The 13847-nt window shown below is 43.2% G+C and overlaps 1 protein-coding gene across 2 annotated transcripts in view; it reads left to right on the plus strand.

Annotated features, from left to right (window-relative positions):
* Positions 1–940: 940 nt before the first annotated feature.
* pi4kab (phosphatidylinositol 4-kinase, catalytic, alpha b) overlaps positions 941–13847 on the plus strand; it is a 166941-nt gene continuing 154034 nt past the window's right edge. For both annotated transcript variants that reach the window (XM_060843454.1, XM_060843455.1), the window contains exons 1-3: positions 941–1097; positions 4396–4512; positions 5474–5567. In XM_060843454.1, coding sequence (XP_060699437.1) covers positions 993–1097; positions 4396–4512; positions 5474–5567 — 316 coding nt within the window. In that variant the 5' untranslated portion in view covers positions 941–992. The remainder of the gene's footprint in view (positions 1098–4395; positions 4513–5473; positions 5568–13847) is intronic.

Below are 13847 nucleotides of genomic sequence, written 5' to 3' on the forward strand. Positions count from 1 at the left end.
CCTACCCTGTTAACCTCCTTACTCCATGTGAACCGCCTCCTCACTCCTTGTTAACTTCCCCACTGCCTGTTAACCTCCTCCCCCTCCCTGTTCAGCTCCCCACTCCCTGTTAACCCCCTCCCTGTTAACCCCCTCCCCCTCCGTTAACCCTCTCCCTCTCCCTCTCCCTGTTAACCCCCTCCCCCTCCCCCTCCCTGTTAACCCCCTCCCCCTCCCCCTCCCCCTCCCTGTTAACCCCCTCCCCCTCCCTGTTAACCCCATCTCTGTTAAGCTCCTCCCACTCCCTGATAAGCTCCTCCCCATCCTTGTTAACCCCCATTAAGCTCCTCCCCTCTGTTAAGCTCCCCACTCCCTGTTAAGCTCCTCCCCTCCTTGTTAAGCCCCACCACTCCCTATTCAGCTCCCCACTCCCTGTTAAGCTCCTCCCCCTCTTGTTAACCCCCTCCCCCTCTTGTTAACCCCCTCTCTGTTAAGCTCCTCCCACTCCCTGTTAAGCCCCACCCCTCCCTATTCAGCTCCCCACTCCCTGTTAAGCTCCTCCCCTCCCTGTTAACCCCTCCCCCTCCCTGTTAACCCCCTCTCTGTTAAGCTCCTCCCACTCCCTGTTAAGCTCCTCCCCTCCTTGTTAACCCCCGTTAAGCTCCTCCCCCTCTGTTAAGCTCCCCACTCCCTGTTAACCACCTCCCCCTCCCTGTTAACCCCCTCCCCCTCCCTGTTAACCCCCTCCCTGTTCAGTTCCTCCCCTTCCCTGTCAACCCCCCCCTGTTAACCCCCTCCCCCTCCCTGTTCAGTTCCTCCCTCTCCCTGTTAAGCCCCTCCCCCTCCCTGTTAACCCCTCCCCCTCCCTGTTAAGCCCCTCCCCCTCCCTGTTAACCCCTCCCCCTCCGTGTTGAGCCCCTCCCCCTCCCCCTCCCTGTAGGCTGACGGTTTTGACCCTGGCGCGGTGTGCGATGTGAACTCTCCGGCTCGCCGTCCGCCCGCCGCCACACAACATGGCGGACCTGTTGGGGAGGGGAGCCGGCCGTGGCTTCTACTTTAACACGGTGCTCAGCCTGGCCCGCTCCCTGGCCGCCCAGAAACCCGCTTCCATCGACAAAGTGAGTTATTTTTGTTTTATTTCTGATGAAGCTGCTGCGCCGGTGAGAATCTGAGCGCGTTTAGCCGGAGGGATGAGAGAGTGTTCTCGCAAACCACTTCTTTACCCAAATCCCCCACATCCCCCTCCCCCCCACATCCCTCTTCCCCCCCCTCACATCCCTCTTCCCCCCCCTCACATCCCACTCTCTCCCCCCTCACATCCCCCTTTCCCCTCCCCCCACATCCCTCTCTTTCCCCCTCTCCCTCCCCACGTCCCCCATCCCCCCACATTCCCCCACATCCTCTGATCCCCCCTATCCCCCCATGTCTCCCCTTCCCCCCCCACATGTCTCTCTTCCCCCCCCCCCCCCCCCCCCCCACACCCCCATGTTTCCCCTTTCCTCTCCTCCCCCAGCGTGCAAAAGTAGCCAAGCTGTTCTGGTACTGAAAAAAAAAGCCTGCAGTTGCTGGACCCTTCCTGAAGAAAGGTTATACCCTAAATGTTGACTTCCCTACTTTCTGATGCTGCCTGGCTTGCTGTGTTCTTCCAGCCTTGGCTTGTCAACTAAACTGTTTCAGGACAGCTGCAACCTGACATTGCCAAGGTGTATTCTTTGTGCGGAAAGCAGGACAAATCTCGCCTGGTGAATTACCACCTCACAAGACTATCAGTGAAGTGATGGAAGATGTCAAGGACAGTGCTATAAAACTGTACCTGCTCATCAATAACATGCTTACGGGTAACCAGTTTGCATTCTGTCAAACCCACTGGTCTTATGATAGATTCTGTTCAAACAGAGACAAAAGAGCTGAGTTCCATCAAAGTCACATTCAAATGATGGTTCCATCAAAGGAGTCAAAGCAAAACTAAATCAATGGGAATTAGGATGAACTGTCCACTGGTTAGAGTTATGGCTTAAAGAGTGGCAGATGGAGTGCAATTTTGATAAGTGCAAGGTGCTGCATTTTGGAAAAGCAAATTATAGCAGGACTTACATTTAGTGGTAAGGTCCTAGGGAGTGTTGCTGAACAAAGACACCTTGGAGTGCAGGTTCACAGCTCCTTGAAAGTAGGTAGATAGAATCTAGAAAGTAGGTAGATAGATAGAAAGAAGGTAGATAGAATCATGAAGGTGGCGTTTGGTACGTTTTCCTTTATTGGTGAGGGTATTGAGTGTAGGAGTTGGGAGGTCATGTTGCAGTTGGACAGGACATTGGTTAGGCCACTTTTGGAAAATTATGTACAGTTCTGGTCTCCTTCCTATTGGAAGGATGTTGTGAAACATGAAAGGGTTCAGAAAAGATTGACAAGAATGTTGCCAGGTTTGAAGGATTTGAGCTACAGGGAGAGGATGAATGGGCTGGGGCTGTTTTCCCTGGAGCGTCGGTAGCTGAGAGGTGACTTTATAGAGGTTTATAAAATCATGAGGGGCATGGATAGGATAAATAGGTCTTTTCCCTGGGGTGGGACAGTCCAGAAATAGAGGGCAAAGGTTTAGGGTGAGAGGGGAAAGATATAAAATGGACCTAAGGGGCAACTTTTTCATGCAGACGGTGGTACGTGTATGGAACGAGCTGTCAGAGGATGTGGGGGAGGCTGGTACAATTGCAGCATTTGAAAGGCGTCTGGATGGGTATATGAATAGGAAGGGTTTAGAGGGATGTGGGCCAAACGTTGGCAAATGGGTCGAGATTATATTTGGCTATCTGGTTGGCATGGATGGGTTTGACCAAAATGTCTGTTTCCATGCTGTACTTTTCTATGACTCTATGATGTAGGAAGGTGGTTGTGGTTCTTGGAGGTTAAACATCTCAGCTCCAGGGCATCTCTAGAGAGGTACTTCAGTCCTTGATAAGATCAGAAATAGGGATGTTCATATCATATTTTTGAACGTTCATGCTTCATCAGATACTGAAACAGTCCATATGTAACAAGTTCTGGACAGTGTCCAGGCTTCTGCTGAAGTATGTCAAGAAACATTTGTGTCCCACAAATGCCAGACAATCACCATCTCCAATCAGAGCGAATCTAATCTCTGCCTCTTGACATTCAATGGTGTTACCATCGCTGAATCTCCCATAATCAACATCCTGGATGTTGCCGTTGACCAGGAACGCAACTCGACATGCCATATAAGTACAGTGATGACAAGAGCTAGGAGCACTGTGGTGAGTAACTCACTTCCTGACTCCCCAAAGCCTGCCCAGCATCGACAAGCACAAGTCAGCAGTGTGATGAAATACTGCCCACTTGCCTGGATGGGTGCAGCTCCAACAACACTCCAGACAGTGGACACCATTCAGGACAAAATAGTCCACTTGATTGGCACCAAATCCCCCCTCTCCATCACTGATGGTCAGCCACAGCAATGTATTATCTACAAGAAGCCCTGCAGAGTTTATCAAAGCTGCTTGGCACATTCCAAACTCATGGACCACTTTCATTCTAGAACGACAAAGACAACAGATATATGGTAAAGCCAGCACCTGCACGTTCCCCTCCAAGCCACTCACCATCCTAACTTGGATATATATTACTGTCTCTGGAATTCCCTCCCTCAGGGCATTGTTGGTCAACCCACAGCAGGTGGACTGCACTGGTTCCAGGAGGCAGCTCACTTCCCTTCTCAAGAGCATCTTGGGATGGGCAATAAATGCTGGGCAACCAATGGTGCCCACGTCCCATGAGAGAATAAGGTTTTTATAAAAAGGCATCATTAGCAGGGCCATGTTTGTTACAAATCCCTATTTGCCTTTGAATGGAGACCCTTGTAGATAGTAGTTAAAACATTACCGCATTGCAGATTTCCTGAAGGATGTTTGTGTAAGAGGTAGGTCACAGCTGTAGTTGCAGGTTGTCTTGGGAACCATTATTGACACATGCTTTATATTCTAAATTTATTGGCCATGATTGGATTCCAACTAATGTCTTCAATGAATTAGACTGGTCCTCTAGATTGCAAGTCCATTGAGTTTACCATGTCTCCCTATGCCTCATTGTCATATAAAATTATACAGTGCAAGAGGAGGCTCTTTGAAAGCCCTATCCAATTGATCTGATCTCCCTAATCCTTTAATAAGTTACTTTATATGTATTTATCTAATTTCCTTCTCCAAAAAAAATGCTTTTGCGTATGTTTTCACCACCTTTCCTGACATTGCATTCCAGATCTACTGAACAGCCTGCATAAGAAAAGTCTCCACATCTCCCAAACCTTCCAGATTTAAGAAAAGTGAAGAGCTAGCATGTGCCTGAGAGTTTTCAGTATTCCTGTTATCTAATTTTATCTTTGAGACTGATAAACATTTTTTCTTGCAGGTAGAAAAGTTACTTTGTATGTCTCCTGTGGATTTCCATGGCATTTTTCAGTTGGATGAACGCCGCAGAGATGCAGTTATTGCTCTCGGAGTTTTTCTGACAGAGTCAAAACTTCAGGTAAGAAAGATTTGTGCTGTAAGTATCTTGATACAACTGGAATCTCTTGGGATTTGTTTTGGTTTCTGATGGTGTGTTCAGTAATGACCACTAAAGCATTTTAAATTAAGTGAATCACATCTATGCAAATTTCTTTTTTATTATAATCTGTGCTGCTGTGAATGCCTCTCATCTTTCTGTTAATGTAACCTAAAAACCCCTCTGTTAAAATCCGATTCTTGTCACCATGACACTGTTGTTTGCATTTGTCAACAAATCCTTTTGGAAAATTCTTTTAATCCTCGGGTCCACAGAAGTGTCTCTATTATCTTAGGGACATGCTGGTTTCGCCTTCTAAGCTTTCCAAAATAAAATGTAATTGTTTCAGATCGCTACCAATTCTTCTTGTGACCATTTGATAACGAGAACATGTTCTTGAAATACAACACAGTGACAAAAATCAGAGAGGCTTGTAATTACATTGTAACAGCAGACATAGGAAAATTGAATGATGCAGAGGAAATTAATTGAGAAAGGTTGATGCAGCAATTTAGGAATGGAAAAAAAAGTGGAACGATTTCAAAAAAGAAAAAAGGAAAGTCTTTTTGCTGTCATTATCCTTACTATTTAATTGATGCTAAATCCTTTCTGTGGTTGAAATGTCCTTTTCAATAATGGGATGTTAAAAATTTCACAAAGTACTTGGCTTTTAGTAGTTTTATTTATTTACAGTAGAAACAATGATGTGTTTAAATTTTTATGTCACTGTTCACCGATATCTATCTATATATTTCCATTGGGTGCACAGCTGCATTTCCCTTTTACCCCTGTGCATATTGCATTGCTTCCTTGTTTCGGTGACCCACTTGATGGCTTTCTTTGTTTCCTTTAGGTGTTGCAATGTTATCTTCTTTGGTATTATCAACTCATGAGATGATATGGTAAAGACAGATGTAACCAATTTGTTCTTATTTTCTCATAGCACAAGGAAACTGTGGTTCCCTATCTGCTGCGGCTGCTGAAGGGATTACCCAAAGTCCAATGGATTGAAGACAGCTCAGGGAAAAAGAATCGAGGTAATTGCATGTCATTTTGTGCTTTCTGTTATGATTGGCAAAAGTCATGAAACCTTGAATAATTCAGTATTTCTACTGCCATGTATCATCAGCCCAATCATAAATTTGCTATGACTACAAATTTGAAATAGGAGGGCTGGCTAATGTTGTTTCCTTTGCAAATATTTGCTCAATAGAGTTGCTGAAATGTTATAAGTTACAAAGTTAAGATTTCAGAATGATACCGGATATTGACAATAGTTCATTGAATCAGTGTATTTTTTTTGTTAATTAAATGCTAATTAATCTCCATGGAGATGTACATAGGAATTGGGTCTTCGGGCAAGTGGGGTTGGTAATCATGAGCAGTTGGGTGAGGTTGGGACATAATTGGATCCTCATCGAAGGGCATATCCATGTATTTACATTTTTGTCATCACTAGCTTGTATGTCCATATTCACAATGGAAACTGTTCTGTAAATTTCTAAAGGCAACTTCCACAGGCACTGTGAAGGTACAGCAGTGCATTTGGTTCTGTTTCCCTTAGCTATCTTGGCCATGTACTGGTAGCAACCCAGAAATTACAGGGGTTATTGAATTTATTTTCACAATGAAATGGCCTTGCAACTTGTCCTCGCTGGTCAGATATTGCAGTTCTATAATGACTGGATTATCTTGTGCTTTTGGAATTCATAATGGGAATGGTTGAGAGAATGCCAATGCAGGAATCGGATATTTTAAAACATTATAATGTTCCTACCTGCGATCTTTCCATGTAAGTAGATATTTCTTTTAAGTTAAAAATGGACAGAAATTCTGTAAGGTGGAGTTCTGGCTTTAATGAAAAAAGAATGACACTCCTCTCTGGTGCTGTTATAGGGAACCCATAGTTGTTGTAGTGGTTGTGCTTGAAACTTCGCCGTTTTTCTACTGGGATAGAGAACCCTTTCCCTTGCTTATTGCACAAGAAATAAACTCCTTCAGCTACTGGAAGCTGTACACCTCTGTGGCAATAAAGATTGCACAGGATGTGGTGTAACATAGCGGGGGTGTCAGCTTGTCCAAAAATAGGAACTGAATCAAAGAGAAGAACTCTTTGCATTAATAAGCTGATGTTATTCGTTAATCAAGTGGTGCCATGTTAGTGGTGTTACTACTGGGCCAGATGACCAGCGTTCAAGTCTCACCACAGAATGCTATGGTCACAGGTCTGTGACATAATACATGCAAGTGGCGTTGATATTTAAAAAAAAACTTATTATCACTGACGGGTTCTAAAACTAGGAGTTGCATATTTATCATGCTTCGCTGTAAATAAATCTAAAATAAGTAAAGCTTGACCTCTGGTTTCCTCCTCCCTCAACTGGCTATAAGAAATTTAATATTTGTACTTAACCTGTGCGATGTTTCTGATTTTTAAAATTTTGAATGGCGAATGAGTACATCATGTCAGTATGTATTTCAAGGTCAACTTGTGCATAAGGTATTTCTGCTTATACTTGCACCTGGGTCAATGCATCTCTGAGACAGAAGGTTAGGGGTTCTGAGGCGCATGGATGGGGCCGTGTCCCCAGGGCTTCAGGGCAGGACCAAGGGAGCACAACTTCACATGATACACAAACAGGCGGCATTTCCCAGTTGAGGTTGGTGTGAACGTACTATGGCATTGCCCTGGCCAGCTGTCAGGTCTCAACCAATGCCATATAAACATTGTTAAAAATCGCACAGCAGTAGGTTTATTTGGAATGATAACTCGGTGTCATGTGATTTTTAACTTTGTCCACCTCAGTCCAGCACCAGCTCCTCCACATCATGTCAACAGTGATCATGAATTTCACTGTATTTATGGGACTTTGCTTGCAATTTGTTTTTGGCTTATGTTTCAAAAGCAGCAGTGTCTCGATCTCATAGGAAATCCATTAATAATGAAACACTTGCACTTCTGAGGACATCAGGTATGTTATGTAAATATAACTCGTGTTTTGCCTAATAGTGGTTTTGTTGGGTTCAGTGAATTAACTTATGCCACAGTAGCCTTTGTTGGAATTGAGTAGTTGAGCTGAAGATTTAACAATAATTCCCACAGAAAGATAATTACTGTGAATGAATACTATATTTATATTAAGAATCAGTCTTGATCTTTCACCTTCAGATTTACATGTTTTATTCACCCTAGTTGACACATGGAATTAAGCAGGTGCTACAGGTTGTGTAAAAGATAGGTGGAAATTTTAAGACACTGTAGAATGCACGTGTCAAATGACAAACAGAAGTGGGTCAAACAGGATCAACTAGGAGAAGGGTTCAATGATAAATTGCAACATTTGTAAACTCAGTCAAGTAACTATGCTACAGCAAGACAATTTGATTTTCATGAAAAACTGAAGTGAGAAAGAAGAAATCAGCCCTGAAGAAGAAACCTAAGATCAAATGAGAACAAGATCCAGTCATTTGCTTAGTCTTGCACACCTTGTATCAAAATGAATCCTTAAAATATAGCTAGAATAAGTTAATCGACAGAAGAAGTGCAGTGTGCGTATATTAAAAAAAATTCCAGTTCTGTTCAGAGACTGTCAAAATATCCCAAAATTAACAGTTCCAAAACCACAAGTCCCAAGGTGGCACATGGGCAAAATGGATGAAGCTGCTATGAATTACTGTATGTCCAGGAACAGAACTATGGGCTGGAAATGTTCAAAAGCAGTTTGAGTGAAAACTATATGATTTGAGAAGACAAGATTCAGAGTCGTATTAGTCAAAAGAATATGACCAATAGAACAGAATTAAAGGCTATGGTAATTTTGAACGTGAAACCATGCCTTGCTTGAGATTTTGTGTAAGTCCGTGACACTGGTTGAATGATGTGGGTAAAGTGAAGTTGTGGATCATTAATATGTACAGCATGTGTCCTATACAAAGCTTGCACCTTCATAATTTGGATCATTCTGATGCAAATCGTTGTTGGCCACAGATGTTTGTCTTGTGTCTCACTCTAGAGAGTCCCCTCACACAATTGATCTCTTGGAACCCGACGTACCTCTCATTGCATTACAGCCGGTCTCAATACCACTGTTGACGCTACATTCCCCTGTATCACTTATTGGGGAGTTTGAATTTGGAAGAAAAAATAGTCAAAACAACAGCATTTTTAAAAGGGAGTGTACACACAAAGACAGCTCATGGTGAGGTCAGTGCAGGAGGGAAAGAGAAAGAGAGAGAGAGAAACCTACACTGCTAAGTGACACAGCAGTGAACCTCCACATTTGCTGCCTGAATTCATGTATCACTGGACATTGGAGTGCATCTGGGAAAATGAACAAACAGTGAAATTCATAACTAGTCTTGGAGGAACCTGTTTGGGAGAGATCACAGCACAGAAACATATGTGTATATTCTTAAGTGTGGCCTTAACTCCAGGGAAGGCAAGAGATACTCCTGCACTACCGGACTCTTCTGTGGCTATCCCCATTTCAAACAGGTATGCGTTTTTGGAAAATATAGGGGGTGATGGATTCTCAGGGAATGTAGCACGAACAGCCAAGTTTCTGGTATTGAGACTGGCTCTAATGCAATGAGGGGTATGTCTGCTTCCAAGAGATCAATTATGTTAGGGGACTCTTTAGTCCGAGACACAGACAGACACTTCTGTGACCAGCAGTGAAAAATCAGAATGGTGTTGCCTCCCTGGTGCCAGGGTCAAGGATATCTCTGAGAGGATGCAGAATGTTCTCAAGGGCGAGAGGGACCAGCTGGAGGTCATTGTACACATTGGAACCAATGATATAGTAAGGGAAAAGGTTGAGATTCTGAAGGGAGAATATAGAGAGCTAGGCTGGAATTTTAAAAAGGAGATCCTTGAGAGTAATAATACCTGGATTACTCCCGGTGCTGCGATCCAGTGAGGGCAGGAAGAGGAGGATAGAGCAGATGAAGGCATGGCTGAGGAGCAAGTGTGTGGGAGAAGGATTCACATTTTTCGATAATCGGAATCTCTTCTGGGGTAGAAGTGACCTGGACAAAAAAGACACATTGCACTTGAATTGGAAGGGGACTAATCTACTGGCAGGGAGATTTGCTAGAGCTGTTCAGGAGGATTTTAACTATTAAGGTGGGAGGACCCAGGGAGATTAGTGAGGAAAGAGATCAATCTGAGACTGATACAGTTGAGAAAAGAAGTGAGTCAAACAGGCAGGAACAAAGCAGTGAACAAGGTAGGACTGATAAATTAAACTGCATTTATTTCAATTCATGAGGCCTAATAGGGAAGGCAGATGAACTCAGGGCATGGTTAGGAACATGGGACTGGGATATCATTGCAATTACAGAAACATGGCTGGGATGGACAGGACTGGCAGCTTAATGTTCCCAGATACAAATGCAACAGGAAGGACAGAAAGGGAGGCAAGAGAGGAGGGGGAGTGGCATTTTGATCAGGGTTAGCATGACAGCTGTGCTGAGGGAGAATATTCCTGGAAGTACATCCAGGGAAGTTATTTGGGTTGAATTGAGAAATAAGAAAGGGATAATCCCCTAATAGTCAGAGGGAAATTGAGAAACAAATTTGTAAGGAGATCTCAGTTATGTCAGAATAATAATGGTAGGGGTTTTTAATTTTCCAAAGATAGACTGGGAGTGCCATAATGTTAAGGGTTTAAATGGAGAGGAATTTAAGTGTGTCCAAGAAAATGTTCTGGTTCAGTATGTGGATGTACCTACTAGAAAAGGTGCAAAACCTAACCTGCTCTTGGGAAATAAGGCAGGACAGGTGACTGAGGTATCAGTGGTGGAGCACTTTGGGGCCAACAACCATAATTCTATTAGTTTTAAAATAGTGATAGAAAATGATAGACCAGAGTTGACAGTTGAATTCTAAATTGGAGGAATGCTAATTTTGGTGGTATTTGGCAAGAACTTTAAAAAGCATGTTGGGGGGCAGATGTTTGCAGGTGAAGGGACGGCTGGAAAATGGGAAGCCTTCAGAAATGAGGTAACGAGATTGCAGAGACATTTCGGGTAAAAGGAAAGGCTGGTGGGTATAGGGAATGCTGGATCAGTAAAGAAATTGAGGGTTTGATTAAGAAAAAGAAGGATGCTTGCATCAAGTGTAGGCAAGATAGATCAAATGAATCCTTAGAAGAGTCTAAAGGCAGTAGGAGTATACTTAAGAGGGAAATCATGAGTGCAAAAAAGGGGGCATGAGATAGCTTTGGGAAATAGGGTAAAAGAGAGGTTTTTACAAATCTATTCAGGACAAAAGGGTAACTAGGGAGAGAATAGGGCCCCTCAACGATCAGCAAGGTGGCCTTTGTGTGGAGCTGCAGAGGATGGGCCAGATGCTAAATGAGTATTTTGCATCATGACCTAATCTGGAAAAGGACGTGGAAGATTTAGAATGTAGGGAAATAGATGATGAATCTTGAAAAATGTTGGTATTACAAAGGAGCAAGTGCTGGATGGCTTGAAACGTATAAAAGTGGATCAACCTCCAGGACCTGAACAGGTGTACCCTAGAACTCTATGGGAAGCTAGGGAAGTGATTGTTGGGCCTCTTGCTGAAATATTTGGATCATCGATAGTCACAGGTGAGATGCCGGAAGACTGGAGGTTGGCAAACATGGTACCACTGTTTGAGAGGTGGTAAGGTCAAGCCAGGGAACTATAGACTAGTAAACCTGACGTTAGTGGTGGGTACATTGTTGGAGGAAATCCTGAGGGACAGGATGTACATGTATTTGGAAAGGCAAAGACTGATTAGGGATAGTCACTATGGCTTTGTGCGTGGGAAATCATGTCTCACAAACTTGATTGAGATTTTTGAAGAAGTAACAAAGAGGATTGATGAGGGCAGAGCGGTAGGTGTGATCTATATGGACTTCAGTAAGACATTCGACAAGCTTCCTCATGGGAGACTGTTTAGCAAGGTTAGATCTCATGGAATACAGGGAGAATTTGCCGTTTGGATACAGAACTGGCTCAAAGGTAGAAGACAGAGGGTGGTGGTGGAGGGTTGTTTTTCAGACCGGAGGCCTGTGACCAGTGGAGTGCCACAAGGATCGGTGCTGGGTCCACTACTTTTCTTCATTTATATAAATGATTTGGATGTGAGCTTAAGAGGAACAGTTAATAAGTTTGCAGTTGACACCAAAATTGGAGGTGTAGTGGACAGTGAAGCGGGTTACCTCAGATTACAACAGGATCTGGACCAGATGGGCCAATGGGCTAAGAAGTGGCAGATGGAGTTAAATTCAGATAAATGCAAGGTGCTGCATTTTGGGAAAGCAAATCTTAGCAGGATTTATACACTTAATGACAAGGTCCGAGGGACAGTAGTTGAACAAAGAGACCTTGGAGTGCAGATTCATAGCTCCTTGAAAGTGGAGTTGCAGGTAGATAGGATGGTGAAGGCGGCGTTTGGCATGCTTTCTTTTATTGGTCAGAGTATTGAGTACAGAAGTTGGGAGGTCATGTTGCGGCTCTACAGGATATTGGTTCGGCCACTGTTGGAATATTGCATGCAGTTCTGGTCTCCTTCCAATCGGAAAGATGTTGTGAAACTTGAAAGGGTTAAGGAAAGAACTACAAGGAAGTTGCCAGGATTGGAGGAGCTGAGCTATGGGGAGAGGCTGAACAGGCTGGGGCTGTTTTCTCTAGAGCGTTGGAGGCTGACAGGTGACATGGTAGAGATTCATAAAATCATGAGGATCGTGGATTGGATCAATAGACATGGTCTGTTCCTGGGGGTGGGGAGGAGCATAGGTTTAGGGTGAGAGGAGCATAGGTTTAGGGTGAGAGGAGAAAGATATAAAAGAGACCTAAGAGGCATCTTTTTCACACCATGTGGTACATGGATGGAATGAGCTGCCAGAGGAAGTGGTGGAGGTTGGTACAATTGCAACATGTAAAAGCTATCTGGATGGGTATATGAATAGGAAGGGTTTGGAGGGATATGGGCCGGATACTGGCAGCTGTGATTAGATTGGGTTGGGATATCTGGTCAGTATGGGCGAGTTAGACTGAAAGATATGTTTCCGTGCTGTACACCTCTGAGTCTCTGACTTTTGTTTCATGTGGTTTTGTTCCTTGTGTTTGAAGAAGTTTAATTTGTTAAATATTTTTGTAGCTGTGATTTTTAAAAAAATACAGTGTATTAGAAGCAGCCATTTTGGCGAATTTGGGAGTTTGGTTTTTATTGGGTGAGTTTGAGTGAACAAACTAAATAGTGTAGTGCATTCGGCTTTCAGATAAAAACTCTTTGGATTTCAGTATGGTAGTTTTGCAGAAGTCTTGGCAGAAGCTGATTATGTAAAAATGTCGCTCCTGAGAAAAGATGGTAATTTAGGACTGTTAAGAAAGACTTTACGTCACTGTAAGTTTCAGGTCAGAAGTGTTTGGTTAAAGCATTGAAAAGATTTTTCGATGTTGAGAAATTCTGAGCTATTTTACGATGATGCTAAAGTCACAGTGACTCAGAATTCAGTAGTTAAACTCCTTATGTATTGGATTCCAAAGACAATGAATTTGCGGGTTTTCAAAACATTTTATTTTGAAGCAACGTTTAATTATGGTTAAAAATGTTTTTCTAGAACTAATTCATTCAACCTGGATTTCATTTGAATTGTCAGTGTTACTAGTTCCCATTTTACTTCACCACACACCGGGTGGTGGGCGTTTGGAACGCGTTGCCAGCAGAGGTGATAGAGTCAGGCACGGTAGATTCATTTGAGATGCATCTGGATAAATGCATGTGTAGGTGGGGAGGAGAGGGATAAAGACGCTTAGGAATTGACTGACAGGTCTAGACAGTATATTTGGATTGGCTCAGGCTTGGAGGGCCAAAGGGCCTGTTCCTGGGCTGTAAATTTTCTTTGTTCTTTGTTCTAAAATGGTAACCACCAACACCAGTGGTTCATGTTTTATACTCAGTATATAAGGGAACCCATTTTTGGAAGGATTTTTCAAGACTTCAAAGGTTGACTTATATGTTGCAATATGTAAGTCTAGCTGCTGGTTTCATGATTTCTTTTACAAGCTATTTTCATTAATTTGCTCTTATGCAATCTGGCAATAGCAACTTGTAAATTTACAAGTACTCAACGTGATTATTCCCAGTGCCCAGAAAACCCTTGCAATTGAGCTTTACTAGATTTCACATTGAAAATCTATTAACACAGGCTGATAAAACTCCCAGTATAATTTTTCTTTGGGCTGAATGGCCAACTTTTGTGAATTTGATTGGAGTGAAAGAAGGCTACTACTTCACATTGCACTGTTGGAAAGTATTGAATGCAGCAAAAAACTCT

The sequence above is a fragment of the Hemiscyllium ocellatum genome, chromosome 24, assembly GCF_020745735.1.
Source record: "Hemiscyllium ocellatum isolate sHemOce1 chromosome 24, sHemOce1.pat.X.cur, whole genome shotgun sequence".
Classification (NCBI taxonomy): domain Eukaryota; kingdom Metazoa; phylum Chordata; class Chondrichthyes; order Orectolobiformes; family Hemiscylliidae; genus Hemiscyllium; species Hemiscyllium ocellatum.